Source organism: Leucopleurus acutus (assembly GCF_964270905.1).
Source record: "Leucopleurus acutus genome assembly, chromosome: 2".
Classification (NCBI taxonomy): Eukaryota; Metazoa; Chordata; class Mammalia; order Artiodactyla; family Delphinidae; genus Leucopleurus; species Leucopleurus acutus.
In genome coordinates this window covers 58,225,795-58,252,085 of record NC_139143.1, presented here as the reverse complement: position 1 = coordinate 58,252,085, position 26,291 = coordinate 58,225,795, and the positions used below count along the sequence as shown (strand labels likewise).

The following is a 26,291-nucleotide window of genomic DNA, read 5'->3' as shown; positions in this document are numbered from 1 at the left end:
TAAACCAACTATACTTCAATTTAAAAAATGGTACCTGTAAGTCCAATTATATTAATAATTTCACAAATGTAGTGGAGTATATATTACAATTAATGAAGTTATGAGGTGGAACTAAATGCTGTCCACATGAAATACATTGTTAGTAAAAAGATACAGATTGGTTGAAAGTAAAAGATGAAAAAGATATATCATACATAACAGTAAGCATAAAAGAATCGAAGTGACTAAAAAAAAATCAGGTAAAGTCAGAATTCTAGGCAAAGTGTATTATCAGAGATAGAGGGACATTTCATAAGGATAAATGGTTAATTAGGAAGACACAACATTCAAATGTGTATTCACCTAATAATGCTTTAAGATAAATGATCTAAAAGTTGACAGAATTAATTATGAGTTAACTCCACAATTATAGGGGTTTTGTCTTTCTGGCATTTAATAAAATAGTCAAAAAAAATGAATAAGGACATAGAAAATCTGAACCACACTCTCTACCATCATGATCTGTTTGACTTTTATAGAACACTGTACCCAGCAACTGCAGAATACACATTCTGTTCAGGTACACATGGAACATTTGCCAAGATGGACCATGTAGTTGGCCATGAAATAAGTCTCAACAAATTTCAAAATACTGAAATCTTACAGAGTATGTTCTTTAAGATGGAATTAAATTACAAATCAATACAATGAATTACCTAAGAATTAACCCTCCAGGTAATTTGGAAATTAAACAGTTCTCTTCTAAATAACTTATTTTTTAAAATTGAAGTATAGTTGATTTACAATGTTGTGTTAGTGTCTGGGTGTACAGCACAGTCATTCAGTTATACATATATATGTGTACTTTTTCATACTCTTTTGCATTATGGTTTATTACAGGATATTGAATGTAGCTAAATAACTTATTAAAGACAGAATCACAAAGGAAATTTGAAAATATTCCCAATTGAAAATGAAAATATAACATGTCAAAAATTGTGAGATGCAGCTAAAACAATGCTCAAAGAGAAATTTATAGCTCTAAAATGCCTAAATTAGAAGAAAAGAAAGGTATAAAATCATCATTGACCTGAAGGTCTACCTTAAGAAGTCTAGAAAAGGGAGGAGCGAAGTAAAGTCAAAATAGTAGGAGAAAAGAAATAAGAAAATCAAGAATAGACATTAATAAAGTAGCAACAATTAACAAAGCCAAATATTGATTCTTTGTAAGATCACCAAAATTGATAAACCATTAACTAGTTAAATTAGAAAAAAAGAGAGGACACAAACACCAATATCAGGAAAGAGATTATATCATTATAAATTCTACAGATACTGAAAGGACAATAAGGAAATATTATGAACAACTGTACCTATCATTTGACAACGTAGATGGAATGGAAAAATTCCTCAAAAGACACAAATTACCCAACTGAGGCAAGATGAAATAGAAAATCTGAATATCCCTGTAAGTATCAAGAAATGGATTTTTGTTATTTAAAAAAAACAAAAGAAAGAAAAACACCTCTCCACAAAAGAAGGGAGAAGCAGAAAAAACTGCAGGCCCATATGGTTTTTTTTTTTTTTTTTTTTTTTGCAGTACCCGGACCTCTCACTGCTGTGGCCTCTCCCGTTGCGGAGCACAGGCTCCAGACGCGCAGGCTCAGCGGCTGTGGCTCACGGGCCCAGCTGCTCCGCAGCATGTGGGATCTTCCCGGACCAGGGCATGAACCCATGTCCCCTGCATCGGCAGGCGGACTCTCAACCACTGCGCCACCAGGGAAGCCCTGTGGTATATTCTTACAATGAAGTACTGTTCAGCATTAAGAATAAATCAACTACTGATAGATGAACTAACATGGATGAATTTGAGAAACGCTTGCTGCTGAACAGAAGAGTACACAGTGTAGGATACCTTCTATTTGAGTTGCTAGGATAGCCAAAGCTAATTTATGGTGGAAAAAGAGAGTTGGTTTTCTCTGGGAAAGAAAGAACTTGCTGAGTGATGAAAATGTTTTATATCTTAAATGTGAGTTTGCAGCACACAGTGTGCATTTATCAAAGCTAATTGAATGATAAACTTAAGTTTTATACATTTCAGTGTATGTAAATTTTATGTTTAAAAACTAACAGATATTGAACTCAGTTAATTATGTGCATACTGACATATTTTGGGGTAAAGGGTACTGATGTCTGCAGCTCGTGTTGAAATGCATAAAAAAGGTAAGATGGTTTGTTAGGTAGATGGCTATATAGATGATGAAATATAGCAGAATACTAATAATTATATAATCTAGGTGGCGGATGTTCACTGTCCAAGTCTTTCACCTTTTCCTGTGTTTAAAAATTTTCATAAGAAAATACTAGGAAAAAATGAACAGGAAAGATTGAAGCGAAAGTAACAGGCATTGAAAACAGGCAGAGAAGAGCCAACGTATGAAATAAAACCAATGATGGAACAGAACAAATGTTGAAAACTATAATTTGAGTGAACTTTACTGAAATGGAAGACTTGAAATTATATATTGAGAGAACACACTGCATACCTGAGAATATCAACCCAGAATGACAAACACCAAATTATTGGACTTAAAGAAAAAAATAATCCTTTGAACAAATGAACCAGTGACTTAAAGAAAAAAATAATCCTTTGAACAAATGAACAAGTGACTTATAAAGGAGACAAAATTAGGTTATAGAACATTTTCAGTGTTTTTTCTTTGCGGTACGCGGGCCTCTCACTGTTGTGGCCTCTCCCGTTGCGGAGCATAGGCTCCAGATGCGCAGGCTCAGCGGCCATGGCTCACGGGCCCAGCCGCCCCGCGGCATGCGGGATCGTCCCGGACCGGGGCATGAACCCGTGCCCCCTGCATCGGTAGGCGGACTCTCAACCACTGCGCCAGCAGGGAAGCCCCCTTCAGTGTTCTTCTAAACATTCTCATGTTTAGAAGAAAAGGGATTTTAAAAAATAACATATTTTAAACACTCAAGGAAAAAAAATGTGAGCTAAGGATTTTATGGCTAGCAAAATTGACTTTCAACTATACAGAGCTAGACAAGCTATTGCCGCCATGCAAGAATTGAAGAACCATTGTTCCCATGAGACCTCAAGGGGTCTACTGAAGAATGAACCTCAGGTAACCAAAATCACTTGAGGAACAGCAACAAAAGAACTGAACATGAGCACCACTTATAAAACTAAGACCAAATGAGGGTTAGAAAGAAGAGAATATAGTATATAATGGCTATAAACTCTGACAATATAAAGGACAGTTACACAAAATGGTAGAAAGAGAAGGGGTGAGCATAGGAAAAAAAATGTAAACTGCTTTTATTAATTATACTGGTGATGGTAATGTGAGTACTGTTTTTCTGAGACTATTGAGTAATGTGTTATAGAGCAGCAGTCCCCAACCTTTTTGGCACCAAGGACCAGTTTTGTAGAAGACAGTTTTTCCACAGATCGGGGATGGGCATGGTTCAGGCGGTAACGCGATCAGTGGGGAGCAGCAGATGAAGCTTTGCTGGCTCGCCGGCCGCTAACCTCCTGCTGTGCGGCCCTGTTCCTAACAGGCTGCGGACCAGTACCAGTATGCCACCCGGGGGTTGGGCACCCCTGATATAGAGCATATTAACAATTATGGGAGGGCTTCCCTGGTGGCGCAGTGGTTGAGAGTCCTCCTGCCGATGCAGGGGACATGGGTTCGTGCCCCGGTCCGGGAAGATCCCACATGCTGCGAAGCGGCTAGGCCCGTGAGCCATGGCTGCTGAGCCTGCGTGTCCGGAGCCTGTGCTCTGCAACGGGAGAGGCCACAACAGTGAGAGGCCCGTGAACCACAAAAAATAAAAAAATAATAATAATTATTATTACTATGGGATATATGGGGGTAATTATGAGATAATTTTAATTGTATGTACAAGGATTTCTAATTGCATAAATTGAACCTGGAACATCTTACCATTCCAGACCAGCAAGGACTATTAAAGACCAGGTTCACATTAGAAGGGCTTAGGAATCCATGTGAAGTGTTATTTCAGGTTTCAATAAGGATAATAATTGCAGTGGTTTGAAGCCCATCAAATATGTTTAATTCTATGAGTTCATATGATATTAAAAACTAATTAGTGGGCTTCCCTGGTGGCGCAGTGGTTAAGAATCCACCTGCCAATGCAGGGGACATGGGTTCAAGCCCTGGTCCGGGAATATCCCACATGCTGCGGAGCAACTAAGCCTGTGTGCCACAACTACTGAGCCTGCGCTCTAGAGCCTGCGAGCCACACCTACTGAGCCCACATGCTGCAACTGCTGGGCTCGTGTGCCTAGAGCCCATGCTCCTCAGCAAGAGAAGCCACCGCAATGAGAAGCCTGCGTACCGCAACAAAGAGTAGCCCCTGCTAAATAAATAAATTAATTAATTAAAAAAGAAAAAAGCTAATTGGTTATCATGGAAGATGATAGAGAACCAATTCATTACCTTAGAAAGTGGTAAATAAAGAGAAAGAGCGAGTCACTTACCTCACTTTCCTGAATGAACTGGTAGGACTGGTTAACCAAATAGCAGATGAGGGGAGCATATCTCTATAAAATATTCCAACTAAATAACAAAAAAGAATTTATAGAATTAGAATATCACTATGTTAAGCCTCTCAATAAAATAGTAGATCAGGCATCGACCAGTAATGGCTCCTAACAACACCAAGAAAAAAAAAAAAAAGACAACCAGGCATTATATGTGCCTCTTTTTAGAACATGGCATCACCAATAGTCTTGTCATAGGGGTGGAGCATGAGTCTGATCAAGCCGCTGGGTCCAGCTGCCAATTTGCAGAAAATAAAGTGCTTGCACTATGAGTGTATCATCTACAAAATCTACTCCATGAGGAAATGAAATCATGTAATAGGATATATACATATATTTGAAGGCATAAATATAAACTCTAAGGAAAAAATAAAACAACCAGAATCGATTGGAGATGGAAGAGAAGTAAGAGAGTGGGAGTAGAAATACACACCAATTACTTTCTTGCTTATGGTTGGGAGTATATAAAGAAGATAGCATAACAGAGGACCTAGGGTAGTGTATCTGACATATCAATGGATGGACCAAACTAACTTACTAAAAGAAACTGCTTCTGAGATAAGATTACTCAACTGTGTTTCATATAAGGATTTGGAATTACCTCCGTATTAATTCATAAAAAATACAACAGGTGTAATCTATTATGTTGAAGCATGATGCATGTTCAAGTTTTGACAGTTTCTGGAAAGTTTCACAAGAATCTGCTGGTGATGGTTTGCATAAAAAACTAGTAGTAATGGTTACCTCCAAGGAGGTGATCTCCTGGTCAACTGAGGGATGGGAGTGGGCTGGAGACTAAGTTTTTGCTGTGTACCTTTTCAAAACTTCTGAATATCACTTATTCAAAAAATTGATAACTTACATTAAAAAGAATCCTTCCCAACCTAGTCATGTGTTCAGCTGAATTGCACATTCATAGTACTGGGCACTTACCGAGAAGGTAAAGAAACCATTAGACTAATGAACATAAAAAGAAAAGAAGCCATAATGTGTAATGTACAAGGAAGTAAGTAGAAGTACCAGATCTAACTCACCACCACCCTTCTTCTGTCCTCTACGAGTTCTTTCTCTCTTGGGATATCTGTGATTGGCTATAGATGTGATACTAATGACCCTTTAAACCGTGACTTGACTGACGCTGGGCCCCATTTTTACAAGTGTCCTGGGAGAAGTCAATAAAGAGTTGAGTTGGGTCTCAGAACATTACACCAACAAGAAGTGTGCACTGCAGAAATCCCACCCTTTGTCAAGGGTCAATCCTTTAGAACTGTTTGCCCTCTGTGTTCCTGTTGGTCTTCCCCAAGGTGATTAAGTCAGAGCAGGGATTTATTTCCTACTAACACCTAGTCAAGAGGAAGAGAGCAAGAACTACGGTTAGCTCTACTGCTTTACCTTGGTTATGGAGACAAAAGTTTAAGAATTCAGACATTTTAATGGGACGTCTTTATTAACAAGGGCAAACTTACCAATTCACTGTGCAGTTTAAACCAAACATACTTGTTATCTATCTTATATATATTCTCTTCTATCTGTATTTGGTATAGTTCTTCTTTTCCAAGGTGAGAAAATCAGACAGTTATAGGAAATACATAGACACCTGCCTATTTATCCCAACTTCCAGGGTGAAATAATAAACAAAAATTTTAAGGAAATGTTTAAAAATAGTATTTTATTGCATGTGGAAAGTGGTAGTGAATACTCTTTCTCTGAAAATAGAGAAATATCAAGTTTTATTATGATTTTTGTATTTTGTGTGTTCCCCTCTTTTTTAAAAAAGACTTTTTGCTTTATAATCAGACATTGTGTAAAATGAGAGGTAAAAATGTCCCTTAATTTTCTTTTCAATTTAACATATGCTGTAAAAGGAACTTGAAGTTGGCCTAGAAGTTTATGGTGAGGGATTATAGGTCTCTTGGTTTGTATTATACTTGCATGGAAGCAAGGGTTTGTTGTAATGCCTGAGTTAACTCACCCTTACAAATTTAGTTTGGCTAATTCCAAATTAAAGCATTGTCCATGGGCATCTGTATATGTTATATTCTTGTTTTGTTTTTTTTTGGTTTTTGGTTTTGCTTTGGTGACAGGTAATTTTTAAAGAGCAACTTTCACCCAAAAATCTGGGCTTCTTAAATGTGACCGAGCTTGTTGGAGCTCTTAGTGACATTCTCCATGTTGAGTTCAGGGAAGGAGAACAAGACTTGCTGGTGTTTGATGCTGATATGAAGCCTCTACCACCTGGTGAGTTGAATTACAATATGATGCAAACCTGATTTTTAATTGTCTCTGTAAGAACAAGGAAAAAGAAAGCACTGGTTATGTAAATAGGCGTTATTGTAACCACATCAACCAAACAGATCACACATTAGCCTTGAAAATGTTTTGTATATAATGACCTCCTTTCTGGTGATATATGTTGCAATGAGGTTACTGTATTAAAATCTGAGATTTTTAAGTTTACTTTCTTCATTGTCCAGATTTTTTAATAATTCTGAAGAAATAAATTTTCTGAAATGGTGTTCTGAGGGGGAAGCTCTAGATAGTTCAGTGGTTCTTAACTCTTTTTAGAAATATATGGAGATTCTTAGAAATATATGGACGTTCAGAATAAATGGGTGTGCATTGAGACTCAGCAGTTGTAATTTAAAAAAAACATTTTATTTTGAGATAATTTTAGGTTTATAGAAAAGTTGCAAAGATAGTACAGAGTTCTCATATGCCCTTCATCCAGTTTCCCCCTAATTTTAACATCTTACGTTACCATGATATGTTTATCAAAACTAAGAAATTAACATTGGTACACTGATATTTACTAAACTCCAGAGTCTATTCCGATTTTATCAGTTTTGTTCTTTTTCTGTTTCTGGATCTACTCCAGCATATCACATTGCATTTAGGGCACTTGACTTTTGTTTTTGTTTGGCTTAGTGGTTTTTTTCTTTTGAAATTTTTATTGAGGTTATTGTAGGTTCACTTGCAGTTATTAAGAACGAACACAGAGAGATCCCATATACTCTTTCCTCAGTTCCCATAATGGTAATGTCTTGCCATCTGTAGTACAGTATGATACTTACATTTTTATAAGTTTCTACAGGTGGCTAAAGTGGACAGCTGTGGTTTTTTTTTTTTTTTTACAAAATGTAAATGTATCTTTGTTGATTTTTCTGATTAAAATAACTTACATTCATTCTAAAAAGTTCAGATAGCACAGATGAGTAAAAAGTTGAAAGTGAATATTTCTCTACATTTTAGTCCCACCAAAACTGTCATTAGAATTTTTATATAGCCTTCCAGACTTTTTAAAATGTATATGTGAGCCTAGCTGCACTTAGAAAAAAATTACAAAAGCAGTATTTGCTTGTTTAAACAATTCCAGCAATGCAGAGGTAGTAACTAGTAGTGATAGTTTTAGTGTTTTTTTTCTGGACCTCTTCTCTATAATTATTTATCATATATATAATTTTCTTCCACAAAACAGTATTGTATAAACATTATATAAGTCCTTGCTTTTTATACTTCATAGAGGTAATTTTCTATAACAGCATATACAAGTTTATTTCTTCCTTTTTGACTACATATAATTATTTTATGTAACTGTATTATAGTTTATTTAACCAGTCTCCTGTCAATGGACATGTAGAGAGTATCCATTTTTTTATCATTATAAAAAATACAGTGATAAATATTCTTGTACCTACATCTTTGTACAGTTACTAGTTTATTTCTTTAGGAGCCACTATGGTTTTATGTCTATCTGGGGTCTGTTTTAATGTGTCAGCCTCCTATAATCATCATACACGTGTAAATTTGTATGATTGTATGGTCAAAATATGTGATTGGTTTGGGAATTCCCCCAAAATTAAGGCATTGTATTATGGACTATTAAGTAGCCACATACGTTGTACATTAAGCAACAAATGAATGTTCACAACTAAAGCTGAACAAGAAATAAATTGAAATCAGGATGTTGTAAAATAAAGCCTTTCACCAAAGTTAAAAAAACCTTATCAGACTTGCCCCCCCCCAACATAAATAACATAAGATTTGTTCCCATCTGGAACTTCTGTTACATCTCTCCATACTGAAAGGTCTGCAAAGACAGGTTCATATCTCTCATCTCTCATTATCTGCCCAGTGCCTGGCACATAGAATGTGCTTATTAACAGTTTCCAAATTATTTTAATAGATATACAATAGGCTCCTCTATTGGTCATTTCAGATGGAGCTGTGTCATCAGTCAGAAATTCATGTTTAGTTCAATCAGATAAGAAAATAGAAGCCAAAGCTTGTGTGTCCAGTCCCCCTAGAAATTCACTGTCTACTACTGTTATCAAGGAGAAAACACAGGATTGCCCTTCAGAAAACCACAAAGAGCCAGAAGAGAAGATTTGCAAGAAGCCTAATCTGGTGGTAAAACCTTTACAGCTGGTGAGTAAGGTTTGATGGCTTTGTGCCCTGGAGATTCAGCATTATGGAAAGTAACTGAATGAATGTTTCTTTAGACAAAAATTCTGTTTGAGAAAGGTCTTATTTCTAGATGTATGATTTCTTAGGCTAGACCAGAACTTTGGTCTGAAGTCACCTTATGCAGCATTTATTCTGGTTTTCAGCCTTTTGTATAACTAGCTTTCCTTGAGTCTCATTTCAGGCTTTTCAGTTGTCTTCGAAGATTTAACAGTTGTTTCAGGATAACATTGCTGATTCTCTGTCCATGTGTTTCAGTAGGCTTCACAACCCTCCAGGACTTTTGAGGGAAGAATTGAGGAGCTCTATTGTAGCTGGATGCCTCAGCACTGCTGCAGGTTGCCCCTGCACCTAGCCTCAGTTAGAGGGTGCTTTTATTGTTTTTCTCCTTTATTATATCTCCACACACACTTCTCCCTTTTTGTATTCTCATCTCCTATTACTTATTTTGTAGTTACTAAGGAATTAATTGCTTACTCTTCTTGCCTTCTGCCCTTTACACCTGGCTTCTTTCATGGAAGGAAAACATTTTGTTTGGAGAGCCTGCTATATTTTCTAGAGGACAATAGAAAGGCCTGAAGGAAAATAATATATTTGAGAATGAGAGTGTTTGAGAAACCGTATTTTTGATTGGAAGACTAGTCTGAAATTTAGTCCATTCTTTCTTTTTTAATAAATTTATTTATTTTTGGCTGTGTTGGGTCTTCGTCACTGCGTGCGGGCTTTCTCTAGTTGCGGCGAGTGGGGGCTACTTTTTGTTGCAGTGCGCGGGCTTCTCCTTGCAGTGGCTTTTCTTGTTGCGGAGCACGGGCTCTAGGCACGTGGGCTTCAGTAGTTGTGGCACCGTGGGCTCAGTAGTTGTGGCTCACAGGCTCTAGAGCGCAGGTTCAGTATTAAGCCTTAAAAGTACTTAAAAATTTTGAGTATTAGTTGTGGCACAAGGGCTTAGTTGCTCCATGGCATGTTAGATCTTCCCAGACCAGGGCTCGAACCCGTGTCCCCTGCAATGGCAGGCAAATTCTTAACCACTGTGCCACCAGGAAAGCCCTGAAATTTAATCCATTCTTTAAAGTTGCCTTTGTTGGTAGAACTGGGTAGGATGAGACTCTTAGTTCAGCCTAAGTATTTGAAGTACGATGTTTTCAATTTTATATAGGGCAGTTGTGTGACACACTTTTCACTCTTTACCTAATATCGTAAGACAGTACTTTTAATATTTTAATGTAGGTAGGGATCACCTAGGGAATTTTTTTAAAGGCATAATTTTGGGCCTCTCTTCTAGTGAGTGAGTCTGGGCTAAAGCCTAAGAATTTTCATTTTTATTATTTGCCAGGTGATTCTGATAAAGGTGACTCATGAAATATATTTTAAGAAACGTTGTCATAAAGTTTGAAATGTTACTCAAAGATTTATAGTGGTTTCTTTGATTTTTTTTAACTTGTAGCAAGTAGAAATTAACAAATCACAGCTCAACTTGGCAATGGCAAATCATGATATCCCACCTGATGCTGTACGGGACAAGAAATTATGCAAACTACCCCCATTAGGTACCAGTACCCTCGTGGGGGTCTTTGTGGAGTGTATCATCTCTCCTAGTCAATTCTACATCCGAATCTATAGCAGGGATTCATCAGAGTTACTTGAAGACATGATGATTGAAATGCGGTAGGAATCTGTTGTTTTCAATGTATTTTTCATGTATCTCATTCTAAGTCAGTTCTCAAACATTTTGGTCTCAGGGCTCTTAAAAATTAAGGACCGAAGAGAACTTTTGTTTATCAATATTTATCATATAGAAATTAAAACTGTAAAAAATATTGTTTAAAAATAACGATAAATTCATTTTTCTGAATATAAATAACATTTTATGAAAAATAACTTTTATGAAAATTAGAATAGTGCACTCTTTTACATTTTTGCAAATCTCTAATATCTGGCATACTAGAAGAAAGTTGGATTTCAGTATCTGCTTCTGTCTTTAATTTCTTGAAATACTTTATTTTGGTGGAAGTACATGAAAACATCTGGCCTCTGACAGATACATAATTGGGAAAAGGAGTATTTTAATAGCCTTTTCAGAAAATTGTGAATACTCTTTGATAGTGTACTGAAACTTGACAAGTGGTAGTTTCTTGAAGTTAGTTTCAGTGTGGAATTTGAACTTTTCAAACTCTACTATGTTAAAATACATTTTCTGCCTTTGCACTTTGAATGGATCCAGGACTAGCTAGGTAATTGCAGGCTCCAGTCCAATATTAAAATGTAAGACTCCTTGTTTAAAAAGTATTAAGAATTTCAAGACAGCAGTAGCTTAACATTAAAGTAAGCATAGGGAACTTCTCAGTGTGGACTCAATGGAACTGGTCCTGAATTTTACCACCATCTACGATTTTAAAACATGTGTTGGTCTTTTGGAAAATACTGGTTCACTGAGTTATATAGATCTTCCAGATGTTGACATGTTCCATCACACAATATATCTTTAAAAAATCACATTCATTAATAGTATCACTGATTGCATCAGAAAAGTATTAAGTATTAGGAAGCTGTCATGTTTATGGTGGTGGATGCAGCGTTGCCAAAATCCTAATTTTCATTTGAAAGCTTTTGAATTTTATCATTGACAATAAATACTGTCAGTGTTTTCCTTGAAGTGGCAAGCTTGCTTCATTTTTGAGAAAATGTGTGGCAGATATGCAAGTCTGAATAAACATAGTTTGTGAGTGGCCTTTCAAGCAAAAATGGTATTCCATGAAAATAGTGTCTAGTTCATCTTCCAAGTAAAAATAAATCTACACACACACACAAAAAGCAGCTAATTCAGTTCACAACTGAAATGCAAAAGTGCTTTTCATTAAGACAACTTGGGAAGTATTTTACTTGTACTTGCATTTTGTTACAGAGAATATTGAAAAGATAGTCAGTGGTTGAGATTTAATAAACTTAATAATTTTTATTGCTTTATCAAGGACATTCTTATTTTTTTTCCCGGCACGCGGGCCTCTCACCGCTGCGGCCCCTCCCGCCGCAGCACACAGGCTCCGGACGTGCAGGCCCAGTGGCCATGGCCCACGGGCCCAGCGCTTCATGGCACGTGGGATCCTCCCGGACTGGGGCACAAACCCGCGTCCCCTGCATTGGCAGGCGGACTCCCAACCACTGCGCCACGAGGGAAGCCCTATCAAGGATATTCTTAAGTGAAAGTAGCCTCTTTCTTTTTCTTTTTTATTTAATGTGAATGCATGGCAGTGAAAAATAAATGTTTACTAGTACAGTTGGATGCCACTGCCTTGATTTAGCAAAGGCACCGGGAATTTTACCCACCCTTGCTTTTACAGCATCATTGCAAATATTAACATAGTGAAAAGGGCAAATAACTATTTTCATAATAATACTAAAATATTAAAATAGCTTTGATCTTAGGAACTTTTTGAAAGGGTATCAGGGTCCCAGGGATTTGTGAACTACACTTAGAGAGCTACTGCTCTAAATTATCTTTTCTCTAGTGAAAAATCATGTCCTTTGTTAGTAAACACTATGTAAAATGTTTACATTTTCAGTTACTTTAGATTTATTCATGTACAACAAATGTCTGATTTTTACATTGGTGCCACATACAAGAATAATTTACTTTGTATCTCTCCAAAAGTTTTTTTCTAACTTTACCACATTATATACTCACCTACCACCCAAGAACACCTGGCATAATGTTACATAATAATCACTTAGTAAGTTTCTATTGGAAGAAGTTTGTTGATAAAGAGAAGGGATTTGGACAAGAAAAAGAAAATTAATTGGTATTGATAATAAGCATTACCAAATCAGAAAAAGTGAGGGATTTTTTCTTTGCTTTTTGCCAAGACATTGCTGCTCTTGATACATCAATAAAAATGATCTTTAATTTTTTCTTCCCCTATGGGTTTCTGTGTATTATGGAATTCTGCAGGCGCTGTTATTCTAATCAGCTGGTTTCTGATCGATATGCCATGCCAGAGTATTTTATCCAACCGGGACGTCTCTGTTGTGTAAGGATTTCTGAGGATAAGTGGTGGTATCGGGTCATTATCCATCGAATTCTTGGGAAACAGGAAGTTGAAGTGTTCTATCCAGACTTTGGAAATATTGGAACTGTTCAGAAGTCCTCCCTAAGGTTCCTCAAGTGAGTTAATAAACTGAATAAGGACAACTTAAGTTTTGAGCTGTAGTGCTGAAACTCTGTGGGCTTAGGATCTCTCTTCCTTTTCTCCTGCCTCTCTCCCTCCCTCCTACCCTCCATTCCACCCCCTTTCATCTTAGTGCAGGTTTGGCAAATGGTCATTTGGTCATTATAATCACAGTTGGATTATAATCTCTCGCGTCTTCTTTCACATGACCGTGAATCTGAATGAACCATGAGACTAAATTTCAATCTTATGTTAAGAAAATCATTCTTTGGGTCATGCTAAGAGTTGCATTTATATAGCATGAAGGTTGAACTGTTCCTACCTATATTTTATTTATTTATTTATTTTCAGTTATACATATCCGACCTATATTTTAATTGCATGGTTTTCAAGGACCATTATGTTTTTACAAGTGTATTTCTTAGGTTACTTTACAGTGTAAGACATTAATTTTAAAATGCATGAGTAAAATACTCTGAAATGGTGTGAAAAGCTTAAATCAAGGAGTGGATAAGAGATTCCATAAAATGCAGTTTTGAAATATGATTAACTATTCATATATTTGATTATCTGTTCAGGTGCTGCTACACCAGGCTTCCAGCTCAGGCTATCCCCTGTTCTTTGGCTTGGGTGAGACCAGTAGAGGTATGTTTGCTTGTTTCCTGTTTAATCAGCAAACATTTGATGCCAAGAACAATTCTAGGTTCTCAGAATACAAAAATAAAACATAGAATGAGCCCTCAAAGAAATCATTGTAGACAGTGTGAAAGATAGGCATGTAGACAAAAATAATAGTGCTGTGTCATATTTGCTAGAAAATTTTGCAGTGTGTGGTAGAGATGCAAAAGGAAGAGCGCTCGTCTCTGTTCGGGGTAATCAGAGAAGGCCCCATACTAGAGGTGGCATTTGCATGAAACTTTGAAGGAAGATTAGTTCTATAACTGGACAGACAAGAAAAGAAAGACATTTCAGGCAAAGGGAGAGCAGCATGAAATATCTCAAATATGAGGAATTTTAAGTGGTTCTCTTTGGCTGCATAATAGAGGATGTGCTGGAATTGGTGCATGGCAAATGATGTCAGAGAAGTAGACAGTAAACTAAGGTGGAGACCCATAGCCATGTGCAGGGGTCTGGACGCAATGTCCAGACTGGGGAGCGACTAAAGGGAACTGCCACAATCAGATATATGTTTTTTTAAAGAATTCTCTAGTGGTGGGAGATGATTGGAGTGGGATGGAGCAGGAGGCATTTTCATCCATATAGATACATTGGTTTATGTAGCTATAGTTATGCACCTAATTTTATGTTTTTTCCCTCAGAACTCTTAATTATATATGCCATACACATTTATTACACCATATTTGTCTGTTTAACCTAAATAACTTATCAGTTGTTAACATATACGTGGATTATTCCTTACTTTTTTTTAATCTGAAAAGCACAATAAAGAGAAAAGAAGAAGAAAAAACATTATCTGTAATGCCACCATTCAAATGCATTCAATTTAGAAATTTGATATGAGTTTCTTTCAGTTTAGTTGATTGGATGTTGGGGATGAGGGTTTTGTAGGGTTTTTAGGCTTATATAAAATAGTAATCATATTATTTTATATTCCATTTTCCACTCAACATTATAGCATAAATACATTTACATGTTATAGTTCTCAATTTTAATAGGTACGTAAGTAATCTATTAGCTAAATGTGCATTGTAGCCTGTGTAACTGTCCCTTTATTGTTAGACTAATTCAGTCCACTTCTGATTTTTGAGTATTATAAATAATTATGCAAAGTATGGTTTTTGTGCGAGTCACTACTCAGCATTGTTTTCTAGGGTGCATTTTAGCCCTGACTAGGTTTCTTTTTAGTACTTCCATCAGGGAGGTCAGGGCTAAATTTGTGACCCACTCATAGCCAATGTCCGTTACTCTCATATCAGCCAGGTGGCTTCCATTTTTCGTTTTCTTTGCAATTTCCTTCCTAAACTGCTTCTGGCCTTAGGGCTTTTGCCCATGCTGGTCACTGAAATAACTTATTCAAAGAATTCTCATGGTTGGCTCCTTCTTGTCATTCAAATTTAAGCCCAAATGTTATTTCCCCAAGAAGGACTTCCTTGACCAGTCAATTTAAAGTGCATTCTTCCTCTTCAGTCATTCATCATCATTTTGTTTTATCTTTTTTTAAAAAAAAATGTTTATTTATTTTAATTGGAGTATAATTGCTTTACAGTGTTGTGCTAGTTTCTGTCGCACAGTGAAGTGAATCAGCCATAAGAATACACACATCCCCTCCCTCGTGGACCTCCCTCCTCCACCCATCCCACCCACCTAGGCCATCACAGAGCACCGGGCTGAGCTCCCTGTGTTATACAGCAGGTTCCCACTAGCTATCTATTTTACACATAGTAGTGTATGTATGTCAAAATTAATATCCCAATTCATCCCACCCTCCCTTTCGCCCACTGTGTCCACCCGTGCATTCTCTATGTCTGCCCTGCAAATAGGTTCATCTGTACCATTAATTTCTTTCTTTCTTTCTTTATTGGCTGCATCAGGTCTTAGTTGTGGCATGCGCGATCTTTAGTTGAGGCACACGGGCTCTTTGTTGCAGTGTGTGGGCTTCTCTCTAGTTGTGGCGTGCGGGCGCCAGAGTGTGCAGGCTCATTAGTTGCAGTACGCGGGCTCTCTAGTTGTGGTGCATGGGCTCCAGAATGTGCGGGCTCAGTAGTTGTGGCACATGGGCTCTCTAGTTTTGGCTCACGGACTCCAGAGCACATGGACTCAGTAGTTGTGGTGCACGGGCTTTCTGCCCCATGGCATGTGGGATCTTAGTGCCCCAACCAGGGATCGAACTGGCATCCCCTGCATTGCAAGACAGATTCTTAACCACTAGACCACCAGGGAAGTCCCTTGTTTTATCTTTATAACACTATCTGGTATTATTTTAATTGTTTGTTCACATACAACATTGTAATTCCTGAGATCAGGGATATTGTCTGTCATATTTACCACTGTATCTCCAGTGCCTAGATCAATGTTTGGTGCATGGTATGTGCTCAATAAATTTTTTTAACTGAATGTATCTCATTCATGTCTTTATTTCTATATCTTTTTTCTGGTTTGGTGAGCTAATACTCTCATATACAAAATCTAAAGCAGGCAGAAAAGTAGAAGTCTACCCTTGGAAGTCAAACCGCAATAGGTGAGTCAGGAATTTTTCAGCTTCTTTCCTGAGGTCACTCCCCAGTCTACAGCCTTGCTGGCTTGCAGGATTAGAGGACATTGTTCGGGAATAGCAAAACAGCTAGAAGTTAGGGTGTAATACTTAAAGGGAAGGAGCCATAGAATGGGTGCGTTCCAAAATCATTGTACGGATATAAAATCCGCCCAAATCCTTAGATGACAACTAAACTTTGCAAGCACTGGAGAGAACCCAGTGGCCCTAGTGAAAAGTCACTGGCTTACCTATTATTTTTCTCACCTTGTACGCCTTATTTTGAAGAGGTTTTTTAATCATTCCACTATGTTATTTCAGTGATTACTCTAGGAAGTACAGCATATGTGCGTAGCAATACAAGAACATTAGAACACAAATTTCTTTAACGTCCTCTTCTGATCTATTTTTGTTTTGTAATTAACGTTATTGTTTTTAACCTCTCAAGAAAATAACTGCATGTAATAATAACAAATCCATTTAGATTTAGTCACGCATTTCTCAGTCTCTTAGCTCTTCAGTCTTGCTGCTCAAACCCTCTGGGAACATTTTCTTTCTATTTGAACTGTATCTTTTAGGATTTCATTGTGTATGGGTTTATTGATGGCAAACTCAGTTATGTTCACCTGAAAATATCATTTTGTGCTTATTCTTGAAAGATATGTTCAGTAGGTATAGAATTATAGGTTGGTAGTTACTATCTTCAGCACATGGAAGGTATCATTACACTGGCTTCTGGTTTCCCTTATGATATTTAAGCCAGCTGTCCATCTAATGGATGTTCCTTTGAAGGCAATATCCTTTTTGTCTGTAGCTGTTTTTAAAATTTTGTATTTGTTACTTGTGTTCTTCAGCTTTTTTAAAAAGCAGGATAGATTTTTATTTTATAGATATTTGCTATCTGTATAGAAGAAAGACCTCAATAATCCAGGATATTTCTTCTTTCTTTCTTTTTTATAAATTTATATATTTATTTATTTATTTTTGGCTGCTTTGGGTCTTTGTTGCTGTGCACGGGCTTTCTCTAGCTGTGGCGAGCAGGGGCTACTCTTTGTTGCGGTGCGCAGGCTTCTCATTGCGGTGGCTTCTCTTGTTACAGAGCACAGGCTCTAGGCGCGCGGGCTTCAGTAGCTGTGGCACGCAACCTCAGTAGTTGTGGCTCACGGGCTCTCAAGCGCAGGATCAGTAGTTGTGGTACACAGGCTTAGTTGCTCCGCGTCATGTGGGATCTTAAAGGACCAGGGCTTGAACCCGTGTCCCCTGCACTGGCAGGCACATTCTTAACCACTGTGCCACCAGGGAAGCCCTAGGATATTTTTTCAAAGGATACTATGCTTTTAACAATTTCAGGATGGCATTAAAACTATCTGCTAATGAAATTGAAACTTGTAAATTTACTCTTTAGGAAACAAAATTATTTATTTGTAATTGAGGTAATGTTGATTTATAACATTATATAAGTTTCATGTGTACAACATTATATTTCTACTTCTGGATACCCTACCACGTGTTCACTACCAAAAATTTATTTTCCATCTGTAACCGTAGTTGGCCTGACCCCCTTTACCCATTTTGCCCTCCCCGCTTCCCCTTCCCCTCTGGTAATCACTACTCTGTTCTCCATATATATGTATTTGTTTTTGTTTGGTTTGGTTTGTACATTATTTTATTTTTGTTTGTCTGTTTATTCGTTTTTTTTTGATACTCCACATCAGTGGCATCATGTGGTAGTTCTCTTTCTCTATCTGACTTATTTTACTTAGCATAAAATGCTCAAGTTCCATCCATGTTGTTGCAAATGGCAAGACATTTATATATATTTTTTTAAAGCTGAGCAGTATTCCATTATGTACATATATACCACATCTTCTTTACCATTCGTCTGTTGATGGGCACTTCAGTTGTTTCCATATCTTGGCTATTGTAAATAATGCCAAAGAACATGGGGGTTGAGATATCTTTTCAGATCAGTGTTTTCATATTCTTTGAATAAATACCCAGAAGTGGGATAGCTGGATCATATGATAGTTCTAATCTTAATTTTTTGAGGACTCTCCATACTGTCTTCCATAGTGGAGGTACCAATTTAAAGGGAAACCAACAGGTTTCCCTTTTTCTCCACATCCTTGCCACCACTTATTTCTTGCCTTTTTGATAATAGCCATTCTGACAGGTGTGAGGTGCTATCTTATTATGGTTTTGTTTTGCATTTCCATAGTAATTAGTGATGTTGAGCATCTTTTCATGTACCTGTTGACCATACGTATGTCTTCTTTGGAAAAATGTCTATTCTGTTCCTCTGCCCTTTTTTTTTTTTTTTTTTTTTGCGGTACGCAGGCCTCTAGCTGTTGTGACCTCTCCCGTTGTGGAGCACAGGCTCCAGATGCGCAGGCTCAGCGGCCATGGCCCACGGGCCCAGCCGTTCTGCAGCATGTGGGATCTTCCTGGACCAGGGATCAAACCTGTGTCCCCTGCATTGGAAGGTGGATTCTTAACCACTGCACCACCAGGGAAGTCCCTATAGTTTTCAATATACAGATCTTGCACCTCTTTGGTTAAATTTATTCCTAAATGTTTTATTTTTTTGCAGTTGTTAATTTCTCTTTCTGCTAGGTCATTGTTAGCATATAGAAATGCAACAAATTTTTATATATTGATTTTGTATCCTGTTACTTTACTCATTTATTATTTCTAAGAGTTTTTTGATGGAGTCTTCAGGGTTTTCTATATATAAAATCATGTCATCTGCAAATAGTGACAGTTTTACTCCTTTCCAATTTGGATGCCTTTTATTTATTTTTCTTGCCTGATTGCTCTGGCTAGGACTTCCAATACTGTGTTGAATAAAAGTGGCGAGAACGGGCATCCTGGTCTTTTTCCTGATCTTAGGGGAATAGCTTTCAATTTTTTTCCTTTGAGTGTGATGTTAGCTGGGGGTTTGTTATATGTGGCCCTTACTATGTTGAGGATATGTCCCTTCTGTATCCTCTTTATTGAGAGTTTTTATCATAAATGGGCTTTGAATCTTGTCAAATGCCTTTTCTGCATCCCGTGAGATGATCATATGGCTTTTATCCTTCATTTTGTTAATGTGGTGTATCACATTGATTGATTTGTGAATATTGAACCATTCTTGTGTGGAATAAATCCCACTTAATCATGGAGTATGATCTTTTTGATGTACTGTTGAATTCAGTTTGCTAATATTTTGTTGAGGATTTTGCATCTATGTTCATTAGAGATAGTGGCCTGAATTTTCTTTTTTTGTGTTGTCTTTGTCTGCTTTTGGTATCAGGGTGATGTTGGCCTCTTAAAATGAGTTAGGAAATGTTCCCTTCTCTTCAGTTTTATAGAATAGTTTGAAAAGGATAGGTATTAAATCTTCTTTGACTGTTTGGTAGAATTTACCTGTGGAGCTGTCTGGTCCTGGACTTTTGTTTTTTGGGGAGCTTTTGATTACTGTTTCAGTCTCTGTGCTAGTGATCAGTCTATTCAGATTCTCTATTTCTTCCTGATTCAGTCTTGGAAGTTTGTATGATTCTAAGAATTTGTTCATTTCTTCTAGGCTGTCTAATTTGTTGGTATATAGCTGTTCATAATATTCTTTTACAATCTTGTATTTATGTGATATCTGTTGTTATTTCTGCGTTTTGTTTGATTTTATTTATCAGGACCTTCTCTCTTTTTTCTTAGTGAGTCTAGCTAACGGTTTGTCAAATTTTGTTCATGTTTTTGAAGAACCAGCACTTAGTTCATTGATCTTTTCTGCTGTCCTTTTACTCTCTATTTTATGTATTTCTGCTCTGATCTTTATTATTTCTTTATTTTTTATTTATTTTTATTTCTTTCTTTTTATTTTCTTTATTTTATTATTTCTTTATTATTTCCTTCTACTAACTTTGCCCTTTGTTTTTCTTTTTTTAGTTTCTTTAGCTGTAAGGTTAGATTGTTTGAGATTTTTCTTGTTTCTTAAGGGTAGGTCTATATTGCTATAAACTTCCCTCTTTGTAATGTTTTTGCTGCATCCCATAGATTTTGGTATGTTGTATTTTCATTTTCATTTGTCTTCAGGTAATTTTTTATTTCTTCTTTGATTCCTTCATTGACCCAATAGTTGTTCAGTAGCATGTTGCTCAGTTTCCATGTATTGGTGACTTTTCTAGTTTTCTTCTTGTAGTTGATTTCTAATTTCATTCCATTGTGATCAGAGAAGATACTTGATATGATTTCAATCTTCTTAAATTTAGTGAGACTTGTTTTGCATCCCAACATACGGTCTATCCTTGAGAAAGTTTCATGTGCACTTGAGAAGAATATATAGTCTACTGCATTTGGGTGGAATGAATGTTCTGTACAAATCTATCAAATTCATCTTGTCTGTTGTTTCATTTTAGGCCAGTGTTTCCTTGTTGACTTTCTGTCTGGATGATCTATCTATAGATGTAAGTGGGGTGTTATTAAAGTCCTCTACTATTACATGTTGCTGCCAATTTCTCTCTTTAGGTCTGTCAATAATTGTTTTATATATTTTGGTGCTCCTATATTAGGTGCAAATATATTAATCGCTGTTAGGTCTCCTTGATGTGTTTTCCCCTTTATTATACTGTCCATTTTTGTCTCTTGTTACCTTTTCTGACTTGAAGTTTATTTTGCCTGATATGAGTATGGCTATATCTACTTTCTTTTGGCTGCTGTTTTCTTGGAGAATCATCTTCCATCCCTTCGCTTTGAGCCTATGTTTGTATTTAGAGCTGAGACGAGTCTCCTGGAGGGAACATTTAGTTGGGTCTTGCTTTGTAATCCATCCAGCCACTCTGTGTCTTTTGATTGGTGAATTTAGTTTATTTACATTTAGGGCAATTATTGATAGTTGGATGTTGGCTTTTTAGCTTTTGTTTTCTGGTTGCTTTAAATCTCCCATTGTTTCTTTTTTTCCCCCCATTGTTTCTTTTTCCTTGTGTTTCTGTCTGCCATTTTGGTTTGGTGGTTTTCTAAGATATTTTTCTTAGCTTCCTCTTTTGCTGTTTTTTGTGTCTCTGCTCTATTTTTATGTTCTGTGTTTACCCTGAAGTTTGTATGAGACATGTCAATTAAAATAGTCCATTTTCTGCTGATAGCATCTTATATTCATTTACCTATACAAGTGCCGTCCTTTTCCTCTTCCCCTATAAAATTTGTTTTTGTTCTCTTAAATTACCCCTTTTTATGTTGTGAGTTGTTATCAAACTAAGAGAGCTATATTTCTTTTTCTGCTTTATTTTTTTTCTCCCTTTAGATTTTATACTATTTATTAATAAAGTGTTTAAAAATCTATTCTGATAGAGAGTTGCAGTTTTCCAGTTCTGTCTTGTTATTACTTTGCTCAAAGTTTTTTGTATTTTTGCCATTTTTTTTTTCTGGTTGAAGAGCTCCTTTCAACATGTTTTGTAAGGCAGGTCTAGTGTTGATGAACTCCTTCAGCTTTTGTTGGTCTGGGAAAGTCTTTGTTTCTCCTTCATATCTGAATGATAACTTTGCTGAAATAGGGTATTCATGGCTGACAGTTTTTATCTTTTAGTATTTTGAGAATGTCATTCCACTCCCTCCTGGCCTGTAGCGTTTCTGCCGAGAATCTACTGGTAGCCTAATGGGGGCTCCTTTGTAGGTCACCATCCTTTTTTCCCTGGCTGCCTTTAAAATTCTTTGTCATTGACTTTTGACAATTTTAATATTATGTCTTGGAGGAGGTCTTTTTGCATAGGGGTAATTAGATATTCTCTTAGCTTCATGGGCTTGTATATCCAGTTTCTTCCCCAGGTTTGTATTATTTCTTTAAATAATCTCTCTGCTGTCTTTTCCCTCTGTTCTCCTTCTGGGATACTCATTATCCTAATGTTGCCTGTCCTTAAAGAGTTGGAGAGCTCTTGTAGGATTTCCTCATTTTGAATATCTTCCCTTTCCTCTTCTACTTGTATCATTTCTAGATTTCTATCTTCAAACTCACTAATTTTCTCTTCCATATGGTCTGCTCTAGTCCCAGACTAATGTATTCTTCATCTCATTTATTGAGTTCTTCAGCTCCAGAATTTCTGTTTGGTGCTTTTTTAAAGTTTCAGTCTCTTCGGTAAAGTATTCCTTCTATTCATTCATTTTATTCCTGAGCTCATTAAACTGCCTTTCTGAGTTTTCTTTTAGCTCATTGAATTTCTTCACAACAGCTATTTTGCATTCTCTATCAGTTAAATTGGAACATTCCATAACTTTGGTTTCTGGAGAATTGTCATTGTCTTTTTGTGGTACCATGTCACTGTGGCCCTTCATGTTGTTTGATGAAGTGTTCTTGAGCCAGTGCATTTAGTATTAAATGACAGGTTAGGAGTTAAATTCCCTCCGGTAGGTGGCACCATCTCACAAGTTTTCGGTTTCTCTTCCTTGAGCTGCCTTTGGTCATATTTGAGAGTTAGCACTTTTCAGCCTCCACCCACCCTGTAATAGGTGTGGCTCTATGCCTTCTTTGTTGCTTTTTGTGCCACCAGGGTCGTTGCTGCCATGCTTCTGCCAGAGCCGCTGTCATCACCAGGATGGTTGGCTCTTTCCTTGTGTCTGGGATCCCCTGAGGCACAGGATCTTCTGTGGGGGAAGGGGGATGGGAGGAGGGGTCATGGGCGCCTCAGATGCTGGAGGGACAGGGTCGCGGGCCCCACTGCCGCTGCTCTGCACTTGCCTGTGGTCATGGGTGCCTGGAGTGGTCAGGTGGCCACAGTGTGTGCACCACCTTCCCTGCTGCTACTGGGTTCTCTGAAGCTATGGGCTCCGCTGCCTCAGTTGAAGGGCCAGGATTGCAGGCACAGGCTCTGAGGTTCCCTCGCCCCCACTGTGCGTTCCAGTACACCCAGCTTTGGGTGTGTAGATGTGTGGAATTCTCCAGTGCCCTATTGTGTTGGGCGGAGACACCTTTGTTGAGTTGTGGATGTTTCATTGGATGTAGATTGAAAGGGGAAGACAAAGGTAGTTTTTCCACTCTAACATGTTTCTGAAGTCTGAAAACCGTGTTCTTCAGTTTTAATATGATTATGTGTGGATTTATTCTTATTTATCCTACTTTGTGGTTCATTGGACTTTTTATCTGTGCATTGTTACTTTTCATTAAATCTGGCTAATTCCCAGCCATTATCTCTTCAATTATTGTCATTTCTCCATATTCATATTTATATTCCCTCTCTCTCTCTCTGTTTCTGCCTCTCTTTTTCTAGAATGATAATTAAAAGTATGTTAAACCTTCTCAGTTTACCTTCCATATCTTTTAACCTCTCTTCTGTATGTTACATATTTCTGTCTTCTGTGTTGCATTCTGGGTAACTTTTCCAAATCACCTTCCACTTTACTGATACACTCTTTAATTCTACCTAATCTGCTATTGAATAAACCTATTAAGTTTTTAATTTTGGTTATTATATTGTTACTTTCTAAAAATTCTCTTGGTTCTTTAATTCTACTAGATCAATTTTTAATAGATTGCAGGTCTCTGCAGAAGCTTTCAAATTAATTTTGTTTTTTTATTTTAAGCATAGTATGTTAGTTATTTTATAATTCATCTGGAAATTCAAATATCTAAAGTTTTGGAGGTTTTGTATTAGTTATGTTGTTTCTCTTTGTTCTTCCTTGTGATTCATTGTCTCTTTATATGCTTTTTATCTTTGTCTGTGTACTGCTCATTGACTTTTAAAAATTTTTGTAAAAATGGTTGAATACAGATTGAGATTGCCTACCTCCAGAGAGATTTACATTCGCTTCTGCCAGGTATCTAGCAGTACGACCAGTCTGGAGCCATGTTAATTTAAATGAACAACCTGAGGATTTGTGTATCACCCAGGTGATGTGAAAATTGAGCTGCAAATCCATGTGAAGGCTAGTTTATTTCTTTTCCTCCTTATCCTGAGCATGAACCCCTAGGGACTCAGCTTAATAAAGGAAAGTCCTCCTCTCCACTCCCTACTGTGGGTGGTTACTGGCTTTGATTTCTGTCCTCTTTGACCTGTGAGACCATCAAAACCGAAGTGAAGATTTGCCTGGATTAGCACATACCCTGAAGGCAAAAATAGTTCCCACTTTCCCTTTAATTTTGGCCTGATAATTTGTTACACTTTTGTCAGTTCTTTGATGCTTTGGGGACATATTTAAAAAATATTTTATCTAGAATATTTAGTTTCTGTAGGAGGGTTGGTCCAATAATCTAACTCAAACATTTCCAAACATGAAAGTTTTTCATCACATTAAAATAAATTTTTTCCCATTATCCCATTTTCATCATTTTTCCTGACTTTTTCTGACTTTATTCTGACTTTTCTCATCCCCAAATCATAAATATCCTCAAATGTGTTATTTTAGTATTTTCATGCTTTGATTTTCCCACTAAAATCTCTAGTTCATTAGGAATTCATTTTTGTATATGTTTTTTATAATTCATGTTTGCATCTGTCATCTGAATCTCATATCTTGTTTGTGTTTCAGGAACATTGGACATCCGGAGCTATTTTGCAGTTCCAGAAGTTGTGTGGTTTGAAGCCATTAGTGGGGGTAGTGGATGAATATGTAGATGGAATCCTTAACATTTTTCTGTGTGATACGTCCTCACATGAAGACATCTATTTCCATCATGTCTTGAGAACAGAGGGCCATGCTATTGTATGCCAAGAAAATGTTCCTTCTAAGGTGGAGCAGTCTGGATGTATTTTGTAATGTATTGTATTTAATCTCAACAGTTTAAGGTATAAGAGAATTTAATACTGAAGGTTATTTGATTTATTCTTTAGCGATATCTGTGAGATTCCTGCCTTCTTAATGCAGAGCACTTTCTTAATTTTCACATGATCACAAAAAACTACGTTTGGCTTATTTTCCTTTAGAATATACTTTTATTTTAAATAATTGATTGAGGATTCTGTCTTACTCCCAATTATTTAATTTTCTGAAGTTTTCTTAGAGAAGTGCAACAGTCTCTTATTTTGTAATTATTGATAGCAGTGTCTACATTTTCATTAATATTGATGTTGATAATTTTTGTGGCTAGCAAAATCTATCACTATAGAAAAAAAATCTGACTATTAAATTTTAGAAGATAATACATTTCCACAACATTTGAAAATTATGAAGTGCTAACTTTTTCACTTTTTCTCTGAGAAACTAAATTTCCTTCGTATTTTTTTAATCCTAGGGTTTCAGAGACCTCAACCCTTTAACTTTATATACTAAATCCAGTGCAGGGCCAGAGGACATTTTCCTGACAGAACTGGGTTTTCCTTCCCAGCAGCACTATTTTAATGAAGATCGAGAGATAAATCCACAATCAAAAGAGAGAGAATTATATACCATGGTAAGAGGTTTTTGCAAACATCATCATATTCTTTTTATTATTGTTAAAACTTAATGAGTACTTACTATATGCCAAACACTATAAAAGGCACTTTAAATCTATTATTTAATGCTTATAAAATCCCTGTGATGTAGTGACTATAATTAACCTTATTTTACTGATGACGAAACTGAGGCATTCCTAACCTAGGAAAGTTTGGAAACTATGCAGTAATCTTAACAGTTATCTTGTCTCTCATCATTTGCTGGTTTAAACCTTTACTTCAGCCATGCTTTTCCTGTATGATTTCTCTCATACACTGAATTCCACTGCTGCCTTGCTGCAGTTGTGACCTCACCTACACTGACCCAAATGCTGTTCTTCCCTCTACACTCCTTACATTCTTCTTGAAGTATTCTCATTTCTTACTTTCTCTGTAAACCTTGTGGCAACTCCTACCCACAGTAATAATAATATTATGTATTATTCCATCCCACAGTACCAATAATAAAAAAAATAATAACCGACACTTATTGAACTCATACTGCACGGCAGGCACTGTTCTAA

General features: G+C 36.8%; 1 protein-coding gene across 4 annotated transcripts in view; it reads left to right on the top strand.

Annotated features, from left to right (window-relative positions):
* TDRD5 (tudor domain containing 5) overlaps positions 1–26,291 on the top strand; it is a gene marked incomplete at both ends in the record, with an annotated part of 88,100 nt that overhangs the window by 38,643 nt on the left and 23,166 nt on the right. For 2 of the 4 annotated variants that reach the window (XM_082864290.1, XM_082864287.1), the window contains 7 exons: positions 6,643–6,796; positions 8,775–8,983; positions 10,464–10,684; positions 12,966–13,178; positions 13,761–13,827; positions 24,884–25,084; positions 25,587–25,724. In XM_082864290.1, coding sequence (XP_082720416.1) covers positions 6,643–6,796; positions 8,775–8,983; positions 10,464–10,684; positions 12,966–13,178; positions 13,761–13,827; positions 24,884–25,084; positions 25,587–25,724 — 1,203 coding nt within the window. Of the gene's footprint in view, positions 1–6,642; positions 6,797–8,774; positions 8,984–10,463; positions 10,685–12,965; positions 13,179–13,760; positions 13,828–24,883; positions 25,085–25,586; positions 25,746–26,291 lie in introns of all 4 variants that reach the window. The other 2 variants (XM_082864289.1, XM_082864288.1) reach the window with 1 other exon arrangement.